Raw genomic sequence first — 24,768 nt, 5'->3', positions numbered from 1 at the left:
TTCAAAAGCACTGAAATGAGCATTCAAATCTTTATTTTCAAAAAATGTTCTATTGTTTGTCTAAAGCTGTACTCAGCTCTGTGTTTGAACTTTAAAAATTTCCTGTTGAATATTATAAGGAAATATCCTGAAATAGGGTCAGTCCTTTTCTTCTCCACCTTTTTGACTTGCTTGTAGCATAAGCATTAACTTTAAAAAAGGACATAATCATGTATGTGCCTTATTTGAGGTATTCCCATTGGGAACATCCACTGATCATTTCCGGAGGATTTAAATGAAACTGGGTACATAACAACATGACAACAGTTTCACAAACCAAGCCCTTGAAGCCAGAAGTCTTCAGCAGAAATATTTTGATTTCACTAGAAATACCATGGAATGATGAACATCTTACTGACATGACAAACAGAACTATGCATCATTATAGAATTTGTTTAGCCAGAAGATTCTTAATGTAGAAACAGCAAAATGTACCTGAATTTTACCAGATTTTAAAGCAGCAAACATGCACTGCGCTGTATTAAAGGCATGTCTCCAATTGTGATAAGCAACATTTTTCCGATAATTTTTCTTTACACTTAAAATCCATCTGCAGAGAACCTTTAAGAAACAGCATCACATAGTTAACTGTAAATGTATTAGAAATCTATTCTTTCTATGTAAACAAATCTTTCTCTAATCCTGCTTGAAAACTGTCTCTCTTACAGAAAAGAAATTCCTTTTAACTCAATTAAATTCAAATATAACACACTTGTAACTGTAAACACAGATAAGAATATGCTTACAGCCACTAGTTCAGCCTCTCATTGAGTATGTAATACTTGGGGGTTTGCGGTTTTATTACTAATGGCTAAATGTTAGTGTCAGATGCACTGCTGTTAATTCAGAAACTGAGTTATGTTGAGCTAACTGGGAGAAAAAAAATCCTTGTTTGTAATGACATATTTGATAGAGAAAATTTATTTTTTTAATTACAGAGTTCTCATAAGAGCTGTTTTGATAATGAACGTGAGGCTTTTCCCTCATATCAGCTTGTCAAAAGACAAGCAGAACTGGACTTTGGAAAGCAAATAAGTATGATAGAAAGACAGTGATTACTATATTGCTGGGCACTATTTTTTTATGCAGGAAGAAAGTATGTCCTGGATGTTTTACACAGCAGTATTACAAGTTGTGGGTTATACTTTACTTCTAAGGAAGTGAAAGATATGAAGGTCAGATAGTAATTTGATGTGTACTAGAACAGGTCCCTTGGTTTAAATGGATACAGCATATTGCTCTATGTTAAATGCTGGCTGAGAATCTAGGCCTTGGTTTGTTCAAGAAAATTTTTAGTGTTCCTAGTGAAAGATGTTGTACTGACAGAAATTAAAATCCAGTATCATTCACCCATATAAACGATTCCACACAGACAAAAGCAGCGGTATTCTCTGCCTTTCCACTGTTAAAAAAAATGAGTGCTAGGCTACTGCTGGTTTTCTTTAGCTCTAGTATGGAAAGTTGAAATTGTAGCTTCAAAGCTGTCAATGTTCTCTTGCTTCTATTGAGATGTGAATTATGCGTCCATTGTCATGGTGTTATTTTGGTTTTGCAAATCCATTACAATTACTCCACTAGGAACTAGAAGCCCAGCCATTACTGGGCTACCTGACTCCCTCTCTTCTGTTGGGACTTACCCTTAAGGAAGTACAAGTTCTTGGCCTTACTACAAAGGTGAAACTAAGTACTGGGATATTCAAGAGATCAGACTAGGAGATACAGTACTCCTTTCAGCCCTTAAACACTACTAATGTAAATTGGTCTATAAACTGGTGATCTAGAAAATAAATACCTGTTTTCTTTTACTAATTTGTTTGCCTATGAAGTCCTCTGAATTAATCTTGCATTTTGATTCTGAACTTTGGAAGTTTTGTTGAAAAGTATATAAAGCAAAAATAAAGAATTTTAAAATGAAGGTTTTTACAAATAGAAATTGTGTGTATTGACTGGAAGAGAGGCCTAAGAGATCTACCTCCAGGGCCAGGAGCAAAATAAGAACACCTGTCTAGATCAATTCTGACAGATGCATATCTACAACTAGATCTACTGGTAAAAACCTTCAGGGAAATTTCCACAGCCCCCTTAAGTGATCTGTTTCAGTCTTTACTATCTCCGTAACTGTAAAATTCCCCCTAATCTCTAATCTAATCTTTTGTGGGGGAGGGACTAAGATAATTACTTTTACTACCTTATATGGACATAGAGAACAATATTACTGTCCTCTTTATAACAGTCTTTCACTTACTGAAAAGTTGCTATCATCTCCCTCCTCAATATTCTGTTTTCTGGAGAAAAACAGCTTAATTCATTCAAACTTTGCTCAATCTCCTAAATTGTTATTTTTTAAAATTAATTTGTATCTCTTTGTGTCTCTTCAAATATGAGCTACAATATAATTACTCCACAGGCCTTAAATAGCACTCTGTCAGTAAAGGATGAAATTTGCCCCTTTTTGCTGCTATGGCACATTATTGACTTTTACATGGTTTCTCATACTAGTAGCTGTGAAATGTTTTTCTCTGTTACCACTAGCTATTCTTTTGTTTACCATTTTTAATTTATGCATTTGACTGTCTTCGATAGTCTTTATATATTTAATCTTGCTGGTTTTGAAATATCGCTATACATTTTCAAACTCCTTTGCATTTTAACCAAGTCCTCTACCTCCACTCCCCAAGTTTTCTAAAAGCATTTAACAGCCCATTAAGCAAATTATTAGTCATTCAGTAGAACCAAACTGAGGACAAACACCAGTACTGCCCACTTCATATACTGTCCTAGTTTGCTAACTACTCTTTAATACAGATATCCAATTATATTTACAATAGGCTCCTTTCACTATTCCCATGATTTTCTAATAATTAAGTTGTCTCTTTAGTGAAGCATCATTTGACAGCATTCATACCTCATGCTTCATTTGGAAATTTTGCACCAGGTTGAGGTCTGTGAACATTCGAATTGTACACAGTGTTGTTTCAAAATCTGATAGCTCAAAATCACTGAAGTTGAAGTCAGTTAGGTTGAGAGATTGTGCGGATGGTACTACAGCAGCCTAGAGAAGAATAAGAGAACACAACTTAGCACTAGGAAAGAGAAAGCATAACATAAATATCTGCTTTTTCAACAGAGAAGTAGTGAGATACTAAATTTTACCTTCACATTATACTGAAACCTGATGATTACTTCTCATTTATCTTTCCTTAGCCTTTCTTGTTTAACATTACCTTATTTGCTTAGATTTAACACACACTTTTCCATAGATCAAGAGAATAAGGAACGGACTACCTGGTCAGTCTGTTATCTAAATCGCCTAAGGCAGATTGTAACGAAGACTATGTATGAAATTGGGACATTGAGAAAATAAGGCAGTGGAGTTGTATGTTTATTTTTATGGACGTGCAGACATCAAAATCTGTAACTGTTGACATTTTTCTAAAAATGGTGAGGAAAGAGATGTCAGTAGAACAGAATTCCTAACAGAATCCACATTCAGTGCTATGGTAGTCAGAACATGTCCACAGGCAGAGCTTTCTCAGGGCTAGAAACCTGAAAAATTAGGGTTCACCTGTGATCAATAATCTTTAAAGCCTTTGGACAATGTTTTTGATGTAATTTGAGTCCAATCCTAAACCTTCAATGTGAAATTTGAAATTATAAAGTAGACAAAAAACCTCAACTCTATACTTTTTAAAATCTGTAACTTTTATCAGTAATATCTCCATGTATTACAACTCTATGTATTACAACTCTACTTTTTCTAGTTATAAAATTCAGAGTATAGGTATTGGTCGCCCTTCAAAATACAGATGTTAAGGTTGCTAACAAAATAAATGGTAAGTGTTACACTATAGAACAAAAATTGTTATCAGTTTTTTCACTAAAATAAAAGGTGGAGTTCTCAGTGCTACTTCTTTACAGTTATTTCGCCTCAATATGAGTGTGGTTGAAAAGAAAATCAGGTAAAACTTTAACGGTGAAAGAAATAAACCTATGTGTTTATCTTCCTCTTTGTAATTCTAGGGGAAAACATTTCTCCAGCATGGGGAACTGTGTCCTAGAAGGCTGAGACACTGAAAAGGAAGCATATGTCATAATCTACAGTATTATCACATGTGGCGTGCAAATCAGCTCTCCCCATAACTACGTCTACCAATCTTTCATATAAGTTTGCTGTTAGCTTTCCTGTGTGTCAGAATCAGAAAGTCATGAAAGGTTATGAAAAACAGTATTTACACAGGAAAAAAATTCCAACATTCTTACACATTTCTTGTACCAGTGATTTTGTGTCCCTCATTTTGGATTCATGTGGTATTTCACCTATGAGCATGTGAAAGAACCACCAGGCCTGTATATTTGGTGGAAAATAATGCAATCATTCAGGAACTCTAATGACAATTTTGAAAAACTGCAACTGCAGCCTGGTATTTCATGAGGAGAGGGGCTGGAAGGACACAGTAGGAGCTCAACAGAACACCCCTTGCCTGTGTTCTGACTTCATTCATAATTTATCTTTCCCTTCCTTGATCTCCTGCCCTTGACAGCCACAACAGTAAGTTTGATTTCAGCTGAGACATAAAAAACTGCACTCTATAGCTATTCAAGTGTTATTTAACTGGATTAGATATTTCCTCTTTCACTTACTGAAACCAGTAGAGCTATCTGCCCCCCATTGTATAGCACGAAAGTTCATCAGCTATTTTAATTTCAAGTTATTGAGCTATGGTCAGCTTCTGTAAGCTGACCAAACTACAACCTCTTGCTCAATTTCTCCACCTCAGGAATATTATAAAGAGCATGAAATAGTCAAGAAAAGAAAATGTGCCAATTAATTCCCCTCTTTGCATAACTGTAACTTTTAAATTACTATTGCTTACTATAGGCATTGTATTAATAGTAATTAGTAGTGAATAATTAGTGACTCCATTTCATTACCTGGTTAAATATAGAAAATAATTTTAAAAACCTGTCTTCTATTATGACTGAAAAACCTACAGATAAAGCTTATAACTTCATTTCATACACCAAGGCGTTACCTCCAAGGAAAGCTTCAAGCACAAGAATAGTCCATTCTGACATGAAGTCAGTCAAGCGAGCATGATAAAAGGCCAGCACGGATGAACAGGGAATTCCTGAGTGAGCTCAAATGAAAAAATTAAGTACACAGAAGGAGCAAGTGGGGATGGGCTACCTGGGAAGAATACAGAGACATTACCAAAGTGTGCAGGGATGAAGATGGGAAAACCAATGCTCAGCTTGAGTTGGAACTAGTGAGGGATGCGAAGGGCAACAAAAATGATCTCTGTAAATACACTGGCAGCAAAAGGAAGGCTAAGGAAAATGTGGGACCACTGTGGTAACTAGGTGGCAGCTATAAACATGTTTGCTTTGTTTCATTTGCTTTGTATGATAAAACACAGGTTGCAGACAGTACCCAGGCTCAAAGGAGGTTACTGATGCAATATGAAGTTCTGTACTATGTGGAAATGATGATGAAAGTGAAAAATTTGACTGCAGCCTATTACACAAGGCAGATAATAAATAGAAGAAAATACAATAGAATAGTTCCAGTTGGAAGGGACCTACAATGATCATCTAGTCCAACTGCCTGATGAAGCATCTATTTTCTGTGCTATCAGATTATTTAGAAGCAAAACAAAGCAAATAGCAAAAAGGCATATCCAGAAACATAATTTTAATTTATTTTGGCTGGCTTGATACAATGATATGAGTGCAAAATAAAAATCAATAACATTCTGAAGCCAAGTAAATCGCTATTCATCGGCTGACCCTCAGCAGTGGAACAAAATTGTAATACACAATGTGTTAGCTTTAGCCACCAGGCAGGGTCCTGTTTATAGACAGTGACTTACTACATCCCTGTAATTTAGGCACCTGGATCGCATCTCCACACATTACATCGAAGTTGTACAATCTGAAGCCTGGAATAAACTGTGAGTAACATCTGTCTGTCTGTCACTTCAGGCAAGGTGGTTATATTAGTTAGCTGCTCCACATGCTGATTTCAAAACTGAAGTCTTTCTATGATGTGTTAATGGGAAGATAGTCAACACAAAGGTATCCCAGTAATGCGGAAGAGGTTATTCTTAATTATGGGAAAATACTAGCACAAGTACTTTACAGAAGTTTTTGGAAAGTCTTTGTCAGCACACCAAAAAAGAAAAAAAAGTTCTCTACACCTTGCTGACAGTTTAAGTTAGACTGCAAGGAAAGAATCATTTGCATAAGAAAGGAACTGCCAGGCTTACATATTGCCCTGAATCGGTACTTAAAATAACCACTTGCTCTGAACTGCTTTCTGGAATCACCTGTCTCTCTCCCATGAGTAAGAGGAGAAGCTAAGGAAGAAAGTTAGCTTTCTCAGCTTGCGTAGCAGATACTCCCTTTGTCACTACTTATCCAGGACTTAGGTTAAGACTAGGAACAGGAGTACTGATGTCTTTAACATGAATAACTTGATCTTGAAACTTGGCCCTATCTCTTTTCAAGTACTGCTACCTTTATCAATGCACAGAAACAGCAAATAGTTTCAGAAAAAAAAAATGACAGAGGGTGACAGTTGCAACATTTAATTCTATTCTACTTCGTGAGTACAGAGACGGCAGCAAAGATCCTGTATTTCAAAGGGTTCATGCTAACAACAGATATTTGAAGAGCAAGATTTGTCTCTTTTCCTTGTTTTACGAATAAGGTTTTAATTGACTCAACTAAAAGACTGCAGTGCAGGAGTATTAACCATGTGACTGTACCATGTGGATTTTTAGGGTAAGGGTCTGCAATCACGTCTTACCCTTAAATAGGGTAATTAAGAAGAAAACCAAGGCTATTGTCAGTAGCTTGAAATTCTGTCCATAAGGTTTTGCTCCTCCAATCTAAACCTTTCAGGAGTCCACAAATTAAATGTATTTGAAAGCTACAGTTTTAAATTAGAGAAACCACTTGCTGATAATTCTGTTGTCACAAATTTCACTTGCGACACACTGTAGTAATTTCCGTTGCCAATGCCACGTCTCACTAATAAAGTATGTATTAACTGTAATGATTCAAAGATAGTAAGTACAAGTATCAATTCCAGTATTATGCTATAAAGCTCAAGTCCTGTATCTATTTTGATATACCATTGATTCAGCTGAGTAACTTTGTGACAGCATGTGTCCTAGCTAGGGGAAAGCTCTTATACTAAATTTGACATTGTGTTTAGTTACAAAATAACAGAAAGAACTACATTTTTTTTGTACTACAAAGCTGTACATCTGAAAAGACAAGAGTTTCTTTAAATTTTTAGAGAAGAAGATGTAAACTTTTAAGGGCTAAGGAGTGCTCTATCCTCAAGGGTCAAGAGCAGCTTCCAAAACTAAATTGAGTTCTGCAATGCCCACTGAAATACTTGAGGATAACTTTTGCCTCATTCCTTTGTGAATTTATGGTCTTCATTGCTCCTAAAGTGAATGGGAACTGCCATTAACACAGGTTCTGTCTCTCAGTTAGGGAAGATGTATGTTTTGTGGCCATCATTCATCAAGCTGGCTACTGGACTCTGGCTGAATTTTAAGCGTTCAATTTTGGCCTCAGAGATTTGCAATTTGCAATTAACTGGGAAAAAATAAAACATTTTTTATACTCCTATTTTTCAACTTACTATAAACACAGTCAGTATGTTTTGAATTTTGATATACTCCTAAATTTTGGAGAAAAAAGTATTTTAATGGTTTCTTCTTTTTACATTAATTTTGATTTTTCAAGCACAAAGCTGTTTGAGATCAACTTCTAGAGGGACCTAAAATCACCTTCCTGTATGAGGCTACCATTCTTCCAGTCAACTGCTGAACAAATTCAAAATTAACATCCTGTACTCCATACCTTGGTTTGGAAAATAAGTAGCTTTTTGCAAGGTCTTTTCTATCAGGGTGCTTGTACTCTAGACTAAATTCCTATTCCTGTTCAGATAGCACAAACTGGCCAATCTCATCCCTCTTGCTGGTTCCTGAGAAGAGAAGGTGAATGGAATGGGGTCTGTCACTGATACTCCTCATTTGTGGACTTGGGAAGATTTCAAGATTAATTTTTATTTGAATCACTTTGATCTTCTGCGAAGATGTATATATACCATCATGCACTAGTATGCTCAGGAGAGCTTATCCTATCTAGAACTATAATGAGAAGAGGGTTTCTTGACTTTGTTGCTAAGCAGGAAGAATCCCAACAATCATTAAAGAAAGTAGACAGTCTTTAAAATGTTGAAGGCAATTTTAAAAAGTGTTCCTCTTGATTGTTACTCAAATTGAGAAAGGTTACAGAACATATTTTTTCCATGGCAAAGAATATGTCAGCTTGTGTGTTACTATTTTACATTCTCTGTAAGCACATGCATGTGACTGAATGCCAGGCTCAACCTATGTACAGAACAAGCCTCTCCTGAAGTCAGTAAGAACTGTGTGCAAGACTTAAGACCAAATATTGGCTGTGGTTTTATTCTTAAACACATTATAAAACAAGTAATTTCTCAATTTAATAAGTTTTCCTTTAGATTTGTAATGTTTTGACTCAGCTTTGACCATCTGTTTGGCTATCATGGACATCCGTGAGGTGAGCTAGCAATGAAGTAAAGACATATAGAAGCATGGGTTATTTGGAAGTCAGAGAGTGAGTGGTAGTCTAAGACATAACTAAGGCACTTGCAGAACCAGATGCAAAAATATAGGTCATATACTAAATCAAGTGAATAGCAGACTGGAGACCACATACATGGTAGCAGGTAGTAAAATCTTTTAACACGAAGAGACTCCACAAAGCAAGAATTATTTTGAGCAACTCTTACTGTAATAGTAATAGCACTTCCATAATGCTTGGCATGTGAAGATCTCAAATTACTTCACAGTCAGTAATTGAGAAAAAAAAATCAAGGATCAATGTTTTCTTTTGTGCGACACACACCACAAACTTCACGTCGAAATCTAAGCTGCTCTCTTGAGAAGAGGAGTGACAACTATGAAGAAATTAAATCTTTGCAATTTACAAAGAAAAACAAACTGGAAAAAAGCAGAGGAGAACTACTTTCATAAAAGGCAACACAATTAGAAAGTCTATATGCCATAAGGGAAGTTTTGAGTAATGAAAGTGGTGGAATGTGGCACCAAAGAAAGAAATCAAGCTTTCTACAGAAAAGAATAGTGCCTAAAGGAGCAATTTTAGGAATGGTCACGGAATTAGGTATTTTGTACACAAAAGCACAAAGAAGAAACCAAATTATCAATGAGGTGGTTAGATCTATACTGCTATTTATATAACAGGACAGGGATCATTCTCTAGCAATGAGGCGAAATGCCACAAACTGATTTGTCCATACTACATAGCACTTCGTCCATGGTTTGCTTTGGGCTCCATGTGGTGCCCTGAAGTTCTAAGATACCCTTATTTTTAGTGTCTGTTTCCTTTTTTCAGCTCATATCATCTGAACTAATCTGATTGCTCTGTTAAAATTCAGAGTGATGGCTTCATAGCATGAAAATAAGGGTATTTGTTTCATGCCCTGGGATGTGACGTGAGGCTATGTGGTATATCTGAGGGTGCAAAACCTGCTCAAATAGCGCTGCAAGACTATAGGATAGAGGAAGCCAAATGTGGTGCCTTCATCCACGCTGCCTGTTGGAGATGACCTGTGCTATGTGCTCTGGTACTGTGTGCTCTGGTATCACCTCAGAAAGTGGTGGCTGACATGGGCCAAGATTGTGCTAGGAAGCATGTGGCCAGTGAAGCAGTAGAGGCGGACACTGGTTCAGTGCTAGGTTTATTGTGGTTCTGTAAAGATGCAGTAAAGATGTAACCACAGAGATTACAACGCAGGCTCTGAAGAGAAACTATAGGAGATGTGTTGCGTGCTGGTCTTGTCAGTGTCTCTTTATCGATGAGCAACAGCACAGTGGGACTGAGGTTCAAAATCTGTGTGATGCTAACCATTCTAGAACTATCCTTGTGCCTTGTTTGTCTTGTGCCTTTTTTGTCCAGTCCGGTCCCATATTACCCAGCTTGTGGTCTCCTATGTCTACCTTCCTCTCCATCCCTCCCATTTTTTTTCATACAGCAGAAATTTTCCCAGATGCTATTTCCCCAGAACGTCTGCTCCAACAGAGAGAACTGGAGAGACTAAGCACAGGCTGTGCTTTGAACTACACTTGAAATCATAGCTGTAGTTATTCCTTAGGCAGTGGTTTCTAAATACAGAATTAAACATGAGCAGAACAGGACACTGCACAGAAAAGTAACCATAAAAATGAAAAAAATCATTGCATTAACAATTAAATACAGAATTTCTGTGTAAGGCCATAAGGCTGCACCCATACTTGGGATGCTTGAAAGGTACCGAAGATATAAAATACACAACATTCAGACTTAGCTGCAGAAAGAAGAGTTCTCAACATTTTGCTTCTGAAATACTTAATCATTGTGAGTTGATACTAGTACTGCATCAGCTGTTACTGTCACTTAAACTCATGAGAAAGGCAGTCAGTATACTTCTGGTTTTCCTGTAATTGCAGCTCTCTGGCCAACCTGTATCTCTCATTGTAGGCATTGTAACATTTCCCTTTTATGTGATGTATTGAATCAACTCAGGAACTGATCAGTTTAAGCTTCACTGTAAATTTTATTTCTGGAAGATGTGCTTCTGCATGTTTAGGGATCACATCTGTGTAAAGGACTGCCCTTTGTTGTTCTATTAATGGAGTATTTCTAAAGTAATAGTAAAAAATTCAATTACCGCTGTTACCTGCAGCTCCCTCGTTTCCTCCTCAGCAGCAGAAGCATGGTACGAGAGAACCTACAGAAAGAGAAAAGCAGCCCTGAGTACAAACAAAAGAGCAATGTGATAAAAAGGTATTTTTCCTAAAGCAGAATTTTCAGCTTGCAGCTGCACTGCTTTGCATTGCATTTGCTCATGAAATCTAGTGTCCATGCAGGGCCCACACTGGTTTTAAGGGAGCCTCTCTGAAAGCATATGGGGAAATATCTGCAGCTTTCACAAATCTCCCACAGCACAGAACCTTCTTGAGATAATTAGGCCAAGAAAACATAAATAGTTTCTATAAAAGAGCAAAGAACTCCGATTTTCTCTTTGGAAAGTTTTCATGCCCCACTTTCAAAGACAAATAATACATGAAACAGCTATAATTATGAGCCTGACATTGTTGCCATAATAATCCTTTCAGGACTTTATTCAGACATAAAAGACAGTTTTGCCCTAACTGAAACTTGGCAAAAAAGTCTGAAAGACAGTATATTTGTTTTAAATTAACAAAATAAGCTCATATTTTTTAGCTGTTGAGAACACAGTACATGAAAACGTTATGGAGTTTTTTTAGCAACTAGAGACTGACTTTTTTTGTAAAGAAGCCATCTTATATACTAACCTATAACGTGTCTGGACTTCCTATATTATCTATAAAGTGTTATAGTAGGAGAGAGAATTGCTAATTTGCCATATAAACTAACAGCTCTTTTTTTTAAAGGACTGAAATTATTTTTACAATAATTTTACAACCTTTTTATTTAACGTGACTTGATACTGGTTTATTTGAGGGTTGTAACGTTTCTTTTAGAGGCTACGGGGTACATAACCCCCATTTTAGGAATTCTGCAAACACTCTGTTTACGTAATGAATGTTAGGAGATCCAAAGTCTACAAATTTTTCACTTTCGGCTTCAAGTTATCACCTCTGAGTAATTCAGCTTCTCAGACTAAAGCCCTCTTTAGCTATTAACAGTAACCAATTCAAAGGCTGAGACCAGATGACGTTCATCTTGATATGGTTTGATGGAGTCTGAGGGAATTGCTGAAAAACTACAATAATGCTGCTGTTACTCCACAAACCGGTTTGTCTAAAGGACTGAGCCAAAATCATCACAGAAAACCTCAGACAAGAAAAGGAAGCCCCTAATCCCCCAAACCATTTCCTCTTCCTACGCAACAGAACAGACCTGCTATGTTGCCAATGTGTAGCCTCATGTAGAGGAAAAGATGTATTCAGCTCACCACTAAATCTCATGAGTAAAGTTAAAATACAATACCAAATAAAATAGTCTGCTGGCAGATACGGAGACAAGCAGAAAAATTCCTGTGCAACTCAACAGGCCAAATGCTGTTCTCCCAGGGAGAACAATTTCTGTTCAGTATCCATGTGAGTAGCTGCACTTATGTGTAGAACAGACAGGGTCTGGAGAAAATTAGGATCTGTTTGGGGCTAATTAAGGACCACCTAGATTTCGAGCTCACCTCTAATGTCACCATCTGTTTGGCCATGGCTCTTTCTACAGCTTCGTACATCTGTGTATTCTGGATCCCCAAGCCACAAAAGATGACAAATGCCTCCAGGAACTGTTCATCATTTCTGTTGAAAGCCTTGATTTTGCCCGAATTTTCTTCCATCTTATTCACAAGCTGGCAAACCCCTATGCCAGGATACAGAAATTAAAAGAAGTAATACAGAGAACTGCCAACATAGCACCTATTGTATGGAACATCATGAGAAAAATTAAGTCTAGGACAGTTTAGCCTACAGTAAACCACCAACATACATAAAAGTGACACACAGCAGTGCTGTAGGATTTTCCCTGAAGTTTTCTAGAGTAATTTCACTGTATTATAGAATAAATGCTGAAACGTTATATATTACTTAGTAGGTTCAAAAGTATTTCTTAGGATTTATAAAATAAAAATGTAGGGCTTTACAGACTTGATTATCCTGTGAAATTCTAGGGTCGTTTTTATCCTAACTTTTATTATTAATAGAATTCTAGATTGATTTAATCCCTAAAGACAATTTGTCCTTTGGAGGCTAATTAAATTTTTGTAACCATGCCAAAAGAACAGTTATGAAAGTCAGAACAGTGGTACACAGAGTTTTCACTTCCTTATTTGAGTCAGTACTGGAATTTTTTTTAAATAAATGAACTAAACAGAGAATACCCAAGTTGAGACTCAAAGCTTAAGTATACTTGCTTATTCTACGAGGATGTGATTGAATTACAGCCTGCTCCAAGGACTACTGAACTCATTGAAAAGCATCTTACTAAGTTCAGCTTGTTAGGTTCAAACTTGTTGATAGTTGCATCTGTTTATTTTCTGTTAAAAATTTCTAGACTTTTCTGTGCATATGCCATTGAAAGGTCTGACAGGTAACTTCTACCAAACCTTCCTGCAGCTTAAATCCCTGGCACCATTTTAAGCAGAGGGAAATTCACACATATACCTCACTTTAGTTTTACCTAGCAGATGGCAGTTTCTGCTGAGGAATCAGAATATTAATTAAAGCAGCTGCATTGTGAGTATACGTTGTCTTTGGCCAAAACTGCTTTGGGGGTGATTATTGTCTTCAGTGAGTCCAAATCTTTTCTTACTCTCATGAGTGTGAGTACTAACAGTTTCAAGCATAAAAGCTAGCATTTTCCTGGCCAACTGCAAATAATTATCCAAGTGAAAATAATAGTTGCAAATTAAAAATTCTTTAAAAAATTACTAAATTAAAAAGTCTTCATTTTTTGTAAATTGCTATTGCGTACCAGTTTGTATATTTTATGTATTTTATGGAGAACATTTTGCAGCAGAAAGAGTAAAACATTAAATGCGTATTTAACCAGCAAAAGAGAAGATAACTATTTAGCATGGTGTTTCCAGAAGTCTCTTAACAGTTTTTGGGTTTTCTTGCATCAGTAGAGCTACTCCTAATTTACACAGGATATATGAACAGAATGTGAACGCCTTACACATCACCACTGTAAGGTCAGGGAGGCCAGATCTGCTCTCTGCTTATGGGTAGGGAAGAAATTATAATGAATAAAATTTTACAGCATTACCAACAGTGAACATAATCAGCAGCTACTGTAAGGTCTTGTCAGTGCTAATAAATTTTTATATGAAAGTATTTCCAGCATTTTAGTACTCCATATTTACAGACTAAAAAAGTTCATTGAGGTTTTTAATTAAAAGGAAAAAAAGTCTTTGAGGGAGCAACTGTGCATCTTCCCTGTTACAGTAGGTAGAAAAACTGAGGAAAAGAATGTAGCGCACACATGCAAACTGTGTTTTTAGAAGAACATTGGCCTTGCATGTAGAGCTTTTAATGTCTGGTGACAATGTAACACTGTCCTGTTTCCAAATTACTTTCTGTTTGGGGAACTTATTTTAGTATCAGAGTCTCCTCTGAAGAGATCAGTAAGAATATTATAACTGTAGCTGTAAACTGTTGTGGCAGGGGTTGTGGTATCTGAATATTGCAAACAGGATTCTGAACCTTAATGGAATGAGATGACTAGATACTTGAATGATAGTAAAAATATATAATCCCAGCAAAGAAGGATTCGCTAAGAACAAGATTAACTTTCCCTGGGAAAAAGAAGCTGACTTATAAAACTCTATAGGAAAATCTCATGAAACTCACTTTCAGATCTCTGTTTAGTACTGTTTATGACATTATAATTATTTCCATAGCAACTGTGATGTAATGAACACAAGATTAAGACTCAGCAGTGAATAAGCCACAAAAGCAAACGAATTCTTAAAAGACACAGCATTTGGATGCAACTAAATGTCTCTTAAAAAAAAAAGAGAGAACTGCAGTAAATATACTATGTAGTGCTTAACACTCTTTAACTGTAACTTTTTCAACAGCTTCCCCAAAGTATTGAGGGGTCCATACATTACAATTAAAGGAACTCAAAAGTCTTTTATTGGGACATAGTTGTAAAACCACAGAAAGATTCTGTAAAGCTTTCACCACATACCTGAAAAATGCACAAGTCAGGAGAATAAAAAAGTTCTTTTCATCTTTCTTGCCAGTAAGATTTGCTTGGTTTTGCTGTGGACAGTTTTTCCTGCCCCACACCCATCTGCACACCCCACTTCCCAAATTCTGGTTTTGGGTATACTAATCTTAAAAATAAAAAAGTAGACTTATAATAATAGTCTTACATAGTATATAGTATGCTAAAGGAACTTCTGAGTATTGTCCCAAAGACAACTTCTCAACCTTGTGCTATTAAAGATCTGAACATTAGGCAGGCTGTGAAACCTTAAAAGACTTCAAAGAACATTTCCCAATAAGAATTACTCAGATTTGAAAAACCCACCTAAATGGGTGGCCTCACTGAAACTTTCGGGTTGAACTTCCACAGAAAATAGCAATAGAAAAAAACAATATGAGATCAGATGCAACTGTTTTATCAGTAGCTACTAGCATAGTGAAATATCTCTAATTAAAGCTCAACAGTTCAATCTTCATCTTGGTCTTCTAGGGTCTGGTAGAATATTTAAAACAAAGTAATAAAAGAACTCATTAAAGAAGCTGATATCAAAAGAAATTTCAGAGAACTCCATTAGGTAAAGATGATGCTTCTCTTTCTGCTTCAGGAGTTAAAAAAAAAGATCTGTCTTCATGGAAAAGGGACCTCATCTTTACTATATACATTGGGTTATGCAGTTTTGCCATAATTCTCAAAGAAAATTATTTGAAGATTATTAAAAAAATGCATTCTTGGAACTCTTATCATTTACTTCCCAAATTTTGTAACGCTGAAGAAGTTGGATTCATGCTGCTATCTAGGAATCAGTATATTGTATGTTCTGTTTGCTTGTGGAACTTACTGATGCTGGGAAAGCAGACTGACACTCATTCTACTCTTCATGGGACAGGGAGTCCTGGTAATTTCCAAAAGCATCATCATCCCTTTGTTTAAGGTGAATCTGAAACTCACTGAAAAACTTAAAGCTCATTAAGCTTATTCCTTGACCAGATCCTCAAAACCATTTAGGTGTATACTCATTGTTGAGGACCTAGACCACAGCCACCTAAATATTTTTAGGGAACTAGAGATAACGAGGCTTCTAAGTTTCCATAAGCATCTAGGCCTATGTGGACTTAATTGATGTCAAATTACTTCTGAAAAGGTTACCCCAGGAAACCAGTGGTATTATGGCCGCTCTTTAAAGTAGAAGAAAAGTAGTTCTAGAAAAAGCAAAGAAGATGCTGCAGAGATATTTACACTGGGTAGCTTTAGACACTTAAACTAGTGTCTTATGACAGGACTGTAGACTGCCTATGTAATCCACAGTTAGAAGCAGGCACCTCCAAAGGGCAATTCATAGCACCAAAATTGCACAGCAGCTAGCCTTCTAATGTATTAATCTTTCTGTAGCTGAGCCTCATTTGAGGAAACTGTCAATGTCTGTGCAGTTCAGCTTGCCTTTGCACATGCCAACGCTGTTCCCTAAAAGCCCAGCACTACAGACAGCTCAGGCCTGAAGAGCTTATTTACTGATTTACGTCTTCTCCTCCTTTCACTGCCTTGTAAAAGATCTACACAAGCAGGAGTGGTAACTGACTTTCTGAACAGGAAGCAATGAAAATAATTTTACTTACAGAAAATTTTCAAATGCAAAGAAGCTATAAAAATGGTGAAGTATCACAAGAGTGTTGTAGCTACTTGGTAACTTATTAGGTAAGGAATTTACAGTCAAGCTTGCAGTAGACTTAGTTGAAAACATGATAATTAAGGATCTTTTCTCCTGGTTTGAGATTCCATGTTGCTAAGATTTTACTGTGAGGCACAGAAATATTTCTATGAAATGTATAAAAATATTTTTTGTAAAGATACCTACCTATCACTTTATTCTTTTTCCCATTTTTTATTGGTGTACACAGCAAACTCTTTATGTGTTGACTTACATTTTCTGCATTGTCATTCTGTTAAACAAACAAAAAAATACAGTTACAATTTTAAAGGCTAATGTTCAAGTGGCTGAAGTGAAACAGCTCTGGAGCTGGGGTCTACAACTATTCTTGGCTTACATACTCCTTCAAAAAGCAACCACGTCTTCAAAGAGTTTGCACGTCTTTTGTTGGACAGTATAATAAACACTGTATCTGATACAAGCTTTGGTGAATATTAATACCAATAATGATTATAATCTTCATTCAGTACGAGTTTACAGTGACTTGTGTAACTGTGCTAAAAATGTGCTAATTTTATAATAGGTTCTTTCATTAGAAGGTACCACTTCCATGAAAATGACAACTTTGCACCAAGACAAAGTGTTCCGCTCAGTGCAGCTGAAAAGAGATCAGATGGGCTTTAGGACACCTTTTTACTCTCATCAGGTGATGAGCTGTAAAAGGAACTGACCTCTCCCCTTTCCAGCATATCCCCTCGCTTGCAATATGGCAATGTAAGGAACAGATGTCATAAAACAAGTAACTACCTGACATTATGCTAACTGTGCATATTGTGGCACTAAAATTTTCGTAAACTCTTTTCGCTCATTTGAGATGCCTTGATTAATCCACCAACGCAATGCAAGGGGGCTTAGTGGAGACCAAATTATGATCCAAGGAACAACAGGTAGGAAAACTACCACCAACTAGGTCAACATTCTGCAGTCTTCCAAAGACCTTTTGTCATCTCTCATGCTCCAAGAGAAGGAAACTGAATTTATTTGGGGGGTTGAAAGAGTGGAAGGGTAGAACAGAAAGACAATGCATCTTTTTCAACTACCTGGTGAGAAAAGGATGTAGTTCTGTTCTGACTGCTCCTGGAATAATGTGGCAGTTGCTGAGAAGTACATTTGGTCCAATCTCTAATTGTATGCGACACAAAAGAATGGGTACACACTAATATTTCAGATCAAAAGGTTATTTGGGTTTTTTTTTTACTGTTGTTGCTCTGCTCTCTGGTGCTGTGCAAGGATTGTAGACAGTTTCTTTGCAGGCAAATGCACAAACACTATAATGCTTACCAGTGGCAATAGGAAATGTGATTCTTTAAAGAAAACATTAAATGATTACATCATGCCAGATACTTTACATAACTCCAGGAACTTAAATACTACTACTTAATAGTAGCCCATTATCAAGAGGGTATATGGAATAACTCAAGAATTGGATTTGCTGTTTTCTGAACTGTGACATACCTGTGAAATCAGCTGTAAAAAAGGATATAAGAATCAGCATCTCTGCCTAGACCTCTGCAGCAAGGGCAGCTGAGAAACACAAAGTCAAGCTTGCATGAAAATTGGTTTATGGCTACCCTGAGAAGAACCTGCTGTTTCATGGTAAAGTTCAGATGCATTGAAAGTCAAACTGGACTGGATTGGAGATAAGACCACAGTGCACAGTGCTTAATAAACATGCCTGACCCAGTATTACTGAACAGGAAGGCGATTAAGCAAAAACAGGCCTGAATACCTTTAAAGAGTCTTGTAGATATTTGAACTTTGTCTCCACTGCACTTTGTTGGTTCAGGGAAGAACACGTACACATGACTGATGAAGCTTAGCATTTGGCTTCCATACTGCCCTTGTAAGTGGCCTGAACCTGAGGTGGCCAACATCATGAATAAACCCAAGCAGTTGTTCTGCCTCCTGTCACTACCTATGTAGTTCAGGCCACCAAAGCATTTAGAAAGCACAAAGTTATTTTCATAAGGTGCGTAAGCATGCTGCTGAATGTCCTCCAAAGAAAGAGGCAAGCCAGGGTTTCTAGGGCACTAGGTACACCTGGGATTTCCCTCATGTCAGGGTTCATCAGATTTCAAAACATCGAGCCTACAGCCCTGCCTTGAGACTGCTCCTACATAGTGGTGGAGATGCAGCCATCATGTGTTGAAAAACATTATTCAAAATTCCTTCTAGCAGTACTATTATTTTCTTTTTATGAGTTTCTTTTACATGCATAAGGTGTAAGTCATCTAGATTCCAGGGAAAAATGCAAAAGAACTCTAACCCTATTGATAAAGTGAAAGGCCTGTTTCAGACAAACAGTTGTTTGGATGACTCTCAAGGTATTAATTTTATTTTAAAATGTCTTCAAAATAATTATCTCTTTCTTTATTGATCTAATACAGTATATCCATCCGATTCTGTTTTTACTTCCACTCCTGCAGTTAAGATAGCTTTGGGCCCTGTACTGCAAAGTGGTGAGCACTCAATTCCTGTGTTGCCCAATCCTTCACAGAAACCCACTCCAGAACATCCATGAAACCTTGCACAGAGAAAAAGGGAAGCAACCCAGCTCCCCACCATGAGCCTGCCCCTTCTTTCCACTTACTAGAACAATCACATTGAACACTACTTTCTGACCTTTTCATTGTGCATCTCAGAACAAAGAGTTTGGTAAAAAGCTATCTGCTGATCATAGTAACTCCTCTCCCTCTTATTACCCTCTCCCTGAGCCCCTCTAGCCCACAGGCTTAAATATAACAAGAAGAGCAGACAACTTTCTAATTTCTGCATTGACAGGAAAACACAGAATTACAAGTTTGCTTTTTGTTGATGACAACTTTGAAGGCAACCTGACTGTAATGTGAGTCTTGCCAAGTGACCTTCCCTCCTAGCTCTCCAGTATCTGTGTGTTCAGTAGTACACCATGCCACAAGCTCACACTTGATGAAGTGTGAAGCAAAAGCTCCCAAAGAAAAGTGAAGTTGTTCCTTCTCCAAAACAGCGAAGTACTTGCATCTGTAACATTAATCTTTGCCAGAACAAGAGGGAAAGGAGAGGATAAAAGGGAAGGAACTTCTGAGAGCCTCCCAACACTCACAGTAAAGTACCGAGGATTACTGTGAAAACCTCCAACTGTTCTTCACTTAAATGTTTTCCATAGAACATATTGCAAGCTCTCCACATCGCACTATTTATTGACAAATTAATGTTAGGCTTTTTTAATAATGGCTGTAGGGATAAATCCCTCCCCTGGCCACCCACCTCACTGTGTGAATATTGTACCATTTCTTCACTGATAATGAATTTTATCAAGCAAATGTACCTGCCTTTGTGTTTGCATAGTTCTAACTGTGGCCATTAAATTAACAGAAATAATAAGGGGAAAACAAAAAAGGTTTGAAAGGTAAACAGAAAAACATTTTCCATTTCTGAATTTCAAATCTAAGCTTATTTTACTTACTGTCCAGGGAAATCTTCTGTCTTTGCAGACATCTGGGATGTTGAGAGGCTCCATCGTATTCTTGACATACTGAGCATACATATAATTGATTTTGTTTGTATCATAGTCCCTGGAGGATACAACAGTATTATTATGTGCTTAGTATGAAAATGGGTCATTTCATTATGCAAAGCAGGAAATTGCAGTATCTTTCCTGTATGAGGAAAGGGTATAACCAATAGATGTATAATGGAGTTGAGTTCAAATCCTGTATCCTAATCCAGCTATCACCACAAAACTGCAGAGTGGATTGATTTATACGTTCCACCATTTCTTTAATATTCAACAACATTAACACTGAACACCAAACGTAACAAATAAACAAATCAGTACAGTTTATGCAGATGAAGGATAAAGAATGAACTGGGTTTACACTGAAATAAACAGAACTTTTTGAAAACAAACTCCATTACAAATCTGATGCACTTGAAAAATCAATACTGGATGAAGTTCACATATTCTTTAGAAGGAGTGCAGCAGATAACATTTGTGAATTTTCTGCTTCTAAGTTCATTTCAAATTCATTCTCAAAGCAAAGGCACAATCAGTTGCATGGGGATTCTGTTACTGAAATAGAACTGTTTATTCCAAATCAGGACATAAAATATCTTTACAGAATCAATCATCTCCTACTTTTTTAGCCACTATGTATTTAATTAAGGCATTTCAATTCTCTTGGACACTTTGCCTGCTTTGGAGGAGAATATATGTCCTAATAATAAACCTATTCCCATCAAGCTCCTGTAGTTTCCCTCCAACATTTGACTTGACTTTAGTTATCCTTCTGGTGTAAGGATGTTCACAGTGCTGGAGGAAAGGAATTAGTCTTTTGTTATTTCACAAACTTGGTTATACAAGGCAGTGCCCCACAATTCTGAAAACTGCTCTGATCAGGGGTTTGATTCAGGGTCCTTGATTACATAATAAGCCTCAAATTTTATTATTTGAGTCAGCTTCCCTATCTATGAAATAAGAATAATGATTAAAGTAATTGATTAAAATCATAAATAGGATTAGTAGCTACTAATGTGGATAGGTCTACTCCACAACATAGTCATCTAAGCAGATTTCTTACAGATCAGTTTTAGAGCAGTCCACCAACTTAGATTTTTACTTCTCACATTTTGTACATTTCCATAGCTTAGCCTTGCGATACAACTATGTACTCAGACCTGGCAAAGTGAAGAGATCAGGCCCCACTCTCCTATTCTCCTCAGCGTGACCTTTTAAGGCAATAGAGTTTGTCTATGTACATTTCAGGGCAAAACCTGCTCTATAAAAATAGCAGTAGTACATTTTACCCAGTGGAAATAGTTTCTTCAACGTTCTCCTGGGATGAATAAAAGTTTGAATTCATTGTTTTACCTCTTCAGGTTTTCAGCTGAATCTTCTAATTCCTCAGATTCCATGTGAAACACACTAGAAAACGAATCCTGGAATACCAAGAGGGTATTAATATATAGGTGTATAAGGTTGTCATAAGTTAGAATAGTAGTATTCATGAAAAGCTTGTTGCAGTTATCAAAACCTATTCTGTAATAAAGACAAGTGTAAAATTATTTAACTTCATTTCACATCTAGCAGCAAGTGTACAGGATCCTACCACAAAAATATCTTTTGATACAACTTTAAATATCATTGAAGTGTCTTGAATCTCTACTGATCACTCTGAGAAGAAATGCCAGTATTTGCAAGGTGTGCCAAATTTATCTGTCAGCACAGAACTTCTTTATTTTAACATTCACCCAATTCTAGACCTGCTTTGCTTGGACAGGTGAGGACATCAAAACCTTTTAAACATATTGACTGATCTCTGTGTTGCTTTTCACGCAGCTTTCTTTAACAGTTGAGAAGCCTGAATGTAGAGAGAAATCAGATTCTCTCTGTACCAAAGATTCAAACTACAGACTGCAAACTAGGTGCTGGAGTTTATCTAACTTGCAAGAACAGTGTGAATATGTGAATACAAAAATTATGTAAATTCCTCTTCTGTAATCTTGTGTGCAGGAGTGACTCTTCTAAATACAGTGAGAGATGGGATTGTGGCAGATGATCACAAGTGCTGTGTGTTATTTCTGCGCTACAGAACCTGAAAATGCTTCCTTACTTCCAGATCTTAGTAGACCCGTATCTGTAATGATTAGTACAGGTAAAACTAGCAACGCCAGTACAAGACTGAGGCATGCAGCATAATACCCTGCTCCTTCTTCTGCAGCCTATTTTCAATAGGAAGGAAATACAGGTGGGCAGATTGGAAAGGAGTTGTGCTTTGCTTCAGTGAGCCAGGATCTTGGCACAGGCCATGATTCTGTTTAGATACCTTGTTTAGATACTCCCTGCTTAGGTATATTCAAGAAATAAAAAGTGCTGTCAAAACTGATTCTGCACAGGAAGCAAAGGCCACGTTGTTTTTCTCCCAGCCTTTTCCTTTTTTCTGTCCTACATCAGTAGCCAAGAAAAAGAGTTATGAAAGAGTTCAACATTCAAGATCTATGCCATGGTGGGAGCTTAGAGCCATAGTTTACCAACAAGTAATGCAAAATGGCTGCATAAAATGGCAGTCTGGCCTACACAAAGATCGAAGCCTTCCAAGTCAACACCTAACCTGAGTAGATGCCATAAAAGAAAAGGCAGAGGACGAAAAGGCGACCGAACATACTATAGGTTTGAAATACTACTGAGTCAGAATGGAGGGAAGCCCACACTGCTCCCAGGGAATAAGCACTTCTGCCTTTAGACAAAAAACATACTCACAGTACAGTCTTCATCCACTATGAAGATGGTACACCTCTGCACTTGCATGAAGGATATTATAGTGGCAGCTATCTTCTTCAGAATTACTTCCAAAGACTGCTGCTCTTCAAAAATCAGACTGGCAAGATCAAGAAGCACCTGGGGAAAAGGTCTTTTGTGAAGTTTTGACTAATAGTGATTTAAGCAATAATTATCATTACCACTGTCTTTGATTCTTCTCCTCTTCCCTGAATCAAGGAAGTCAACATGTATGTCTGTGACCAAAATTAAGTTTTGGCTCTCACACAGACTGCAAGGTAACAGTAAATAATAGCCAGTTTGACACTTTTGATGGAAGAAATAAATAGCGGTTAGCTGTATGATGTTTTCGGTCAGAGAGACAGAACAGATTTAGGCATTAACAGTTCATCAAATGAAACTTTAGAAATCCAGACAACGCACAGCTATTTGTCCTTAGGAAACCTAATAGTTTCCTATGGCTCATGTGTGCATTTCTGAAAAGGGTGATATTTACATTTCTTAAGACTTTTGAACACAATTATTATCTCTTGTAATTCTAACAGCTCCTAAGGAACTCATTTGGTGAAAACATCATTTAGATCCAGTCTCCTGTATTTCAAAGCTGCTGCTGAAGGACTTAGCTGCTCAGATGTGCTCATATTGTATTCCTTTTTTCCTCACAAGAAGCATGCAGCCAACTGGAAAATATTATCCAAATTTGTACCAATTTACAAACACTGATAGTAACTTGGAAACTCAGACCTACCAGAAAATTTTTAAAACAACTTCTGCCTAGTTGTTTCTCCAAAACGTTTTCATACCGTATATGGCAGACATAGTCACCCGTAAAGGCCATGGCGTTAATAACCCATCAGTTATAACGATGGCTGCAAAATACAGTTACATTAATCAGAAGGAAATTCAGTTTTCCATCTGATCATTACTGAAAATATGGTTAGTGACTATTTATAATTGAGGTAGACTAAAAGAGCAATCTGTATAACCTCTACTGTTCTGTAGGGATAATTCTATCTGAAATTTCTGGAGTGTGTACACCTCTGGTTGTATAATACATACAGTAAGCCACAGGATAACTTTAGACAATATCGAGTATATTGACATGGAATGAATTTTCTGACATGTAGCTTTACCTTCTTCCCCTAGACGGTCCACTTCTTGCAGCCCCAGCTGGAATGTGCCCAGCTACTTCTCAGAGCAGTTAGAGCTTTATCAGAGATACACAGCATGCAATTAGAGTAATTAAAAATAGCCAAGAAATAACTACCATATGAGAAATACCAGGAGCAGGCACTGATTACTAGCTAACCATCATAATTTCTGTATTCTTGGGACAAACCTGTTGACCATACCTGATTACGCCTGTTCTCAAGCAAAGATGTCTCATACAATTGAGCATTGTGAAGAACAATTCCACAGAATGCCAAATACGCAGCAAAATCCTGAAGACAAATGAACATCAACACCTCATGAAGATAAGGTCTCACAGCATCTTAACTCTGTTCAAAGATAAGCTACTGCAATTTTTTGTTTTCACTTTGAAGTATTAAAATATTTTTAAGTTATTTTTGACAACCACATTCAGGGTTTTTTTTTTCCAGTTACTCATAATTTGTTATTTCCTCAAGAATCTCTTCTCCCTTTTTTAAACTAATGATCTTCCCAGTTTATCCTGGTAAAAGTAGGATTGATATAAGAAGCAGCTCAGAGGAATCAACTCATTTTGCAGTAATGCATATTTTATCTAGAAAAACTGTGTGCAGACAATCAGCTCTCTTGTTTGGGGGAATTCAGTCTCTTGGGAAATGGAAATAAAATTCTGCTAACATAGCAAAACCACAATTTTTTCCCTTTCAGAATGGGATTAATTCTGATATCCTGCAGATCCTCAGTATGCATTTTGTTTTAAAGGGGAAGTTTTCAAAGGGCAAGAGTGAATTCTGATTTTTTATTG

General features: G+C 36.9%; 1 protein-coding gene and 1 long non-coding RNA gene across 8 annotated transcripts in view; one reads left to right on the top strand and one right to left on the bottom strand.

The window, feature by feature from the left end:
* The window catches only part of PDE5A (phosphodiesterase 5A), a 70,029-nt gene that overhangs the window by 17,376 nt on the left and 27,885 nt on the right, over positions 1 to 24,768 (bottom strand). For 5 of the 7 annotated variants that reach the window (XM_075501169.1, XM_075501174.1, XM_075501176.1 and 2 more), the window contains exons 5-13: positions 24,167 to 24,256; positions 22,797 to 22,934; positions 21,408 to 21,475; positions 20,004 to 20,112; positions 16,706 to 16,790; positions 12,326 to 12,501; positions 10,814 to 10,873; positions 2,945 to 3,091; positions 475 to 600 (exon numbers count right to left, since the gene is read on the bottom strand). In XM_075501169.1, the coding sequence (XP_075357284.1) occupies positions 475 to 600; positions 2,945 to 3,091; positions 10,814 to 10,873; positions 12,326 to 12,501; positions 16,706 to 16,790; positions 20,004 to 20,112; positions 21,408 to 21,475; positions 22,797 to 22,934; positions 24,167 to 24,256 (999 nt within the window). The remainder of the gene's footprint in view (positions 1 to 474; positions 601 to 2,944; positions 3,092 to 10,813; positions 10,874 to 12,325; positions 12,502 to 16,705; positions 16,791 to 20,003; positions 20,113 to 21,407; positions 21,476 to 22,796; positions 22,935 to 24,166; positions 24,257 to 24,768) is intronic. The other 2 variants (XM_075501170.1, XM_075501175.1) reach the window with 2 other exon arrangements.
* Positions 1 to 24,768, top strand: part of LOC142409526 (uncharacterized) — an 82,761-nt gene that overhangs the window by 31,964 nt on the left and 26,029 nt on the right. The gene's annotated exons all lie outside the window — the stretch shown is intronic.

Source organism: Mycteria americana, chromosome 4, assembly GCF_035582795.1.
Source record: "Mycteria americana isolate JAX WOST 10 ecotype Jacksonville Zoo and Gardens chromosome 4, USCA_MyAme_1.0, whole genome shotgun sequence".
Taxonomy (NCBI): Eukaryota; Metazoa; Chordata; class Aves; order Ciconiiformes; family Ciconiidae; genus Mycteria; species Mycteria americana.
This window is presented reverse-complemented; position numbering and strand designations above follow the sequence as displayed.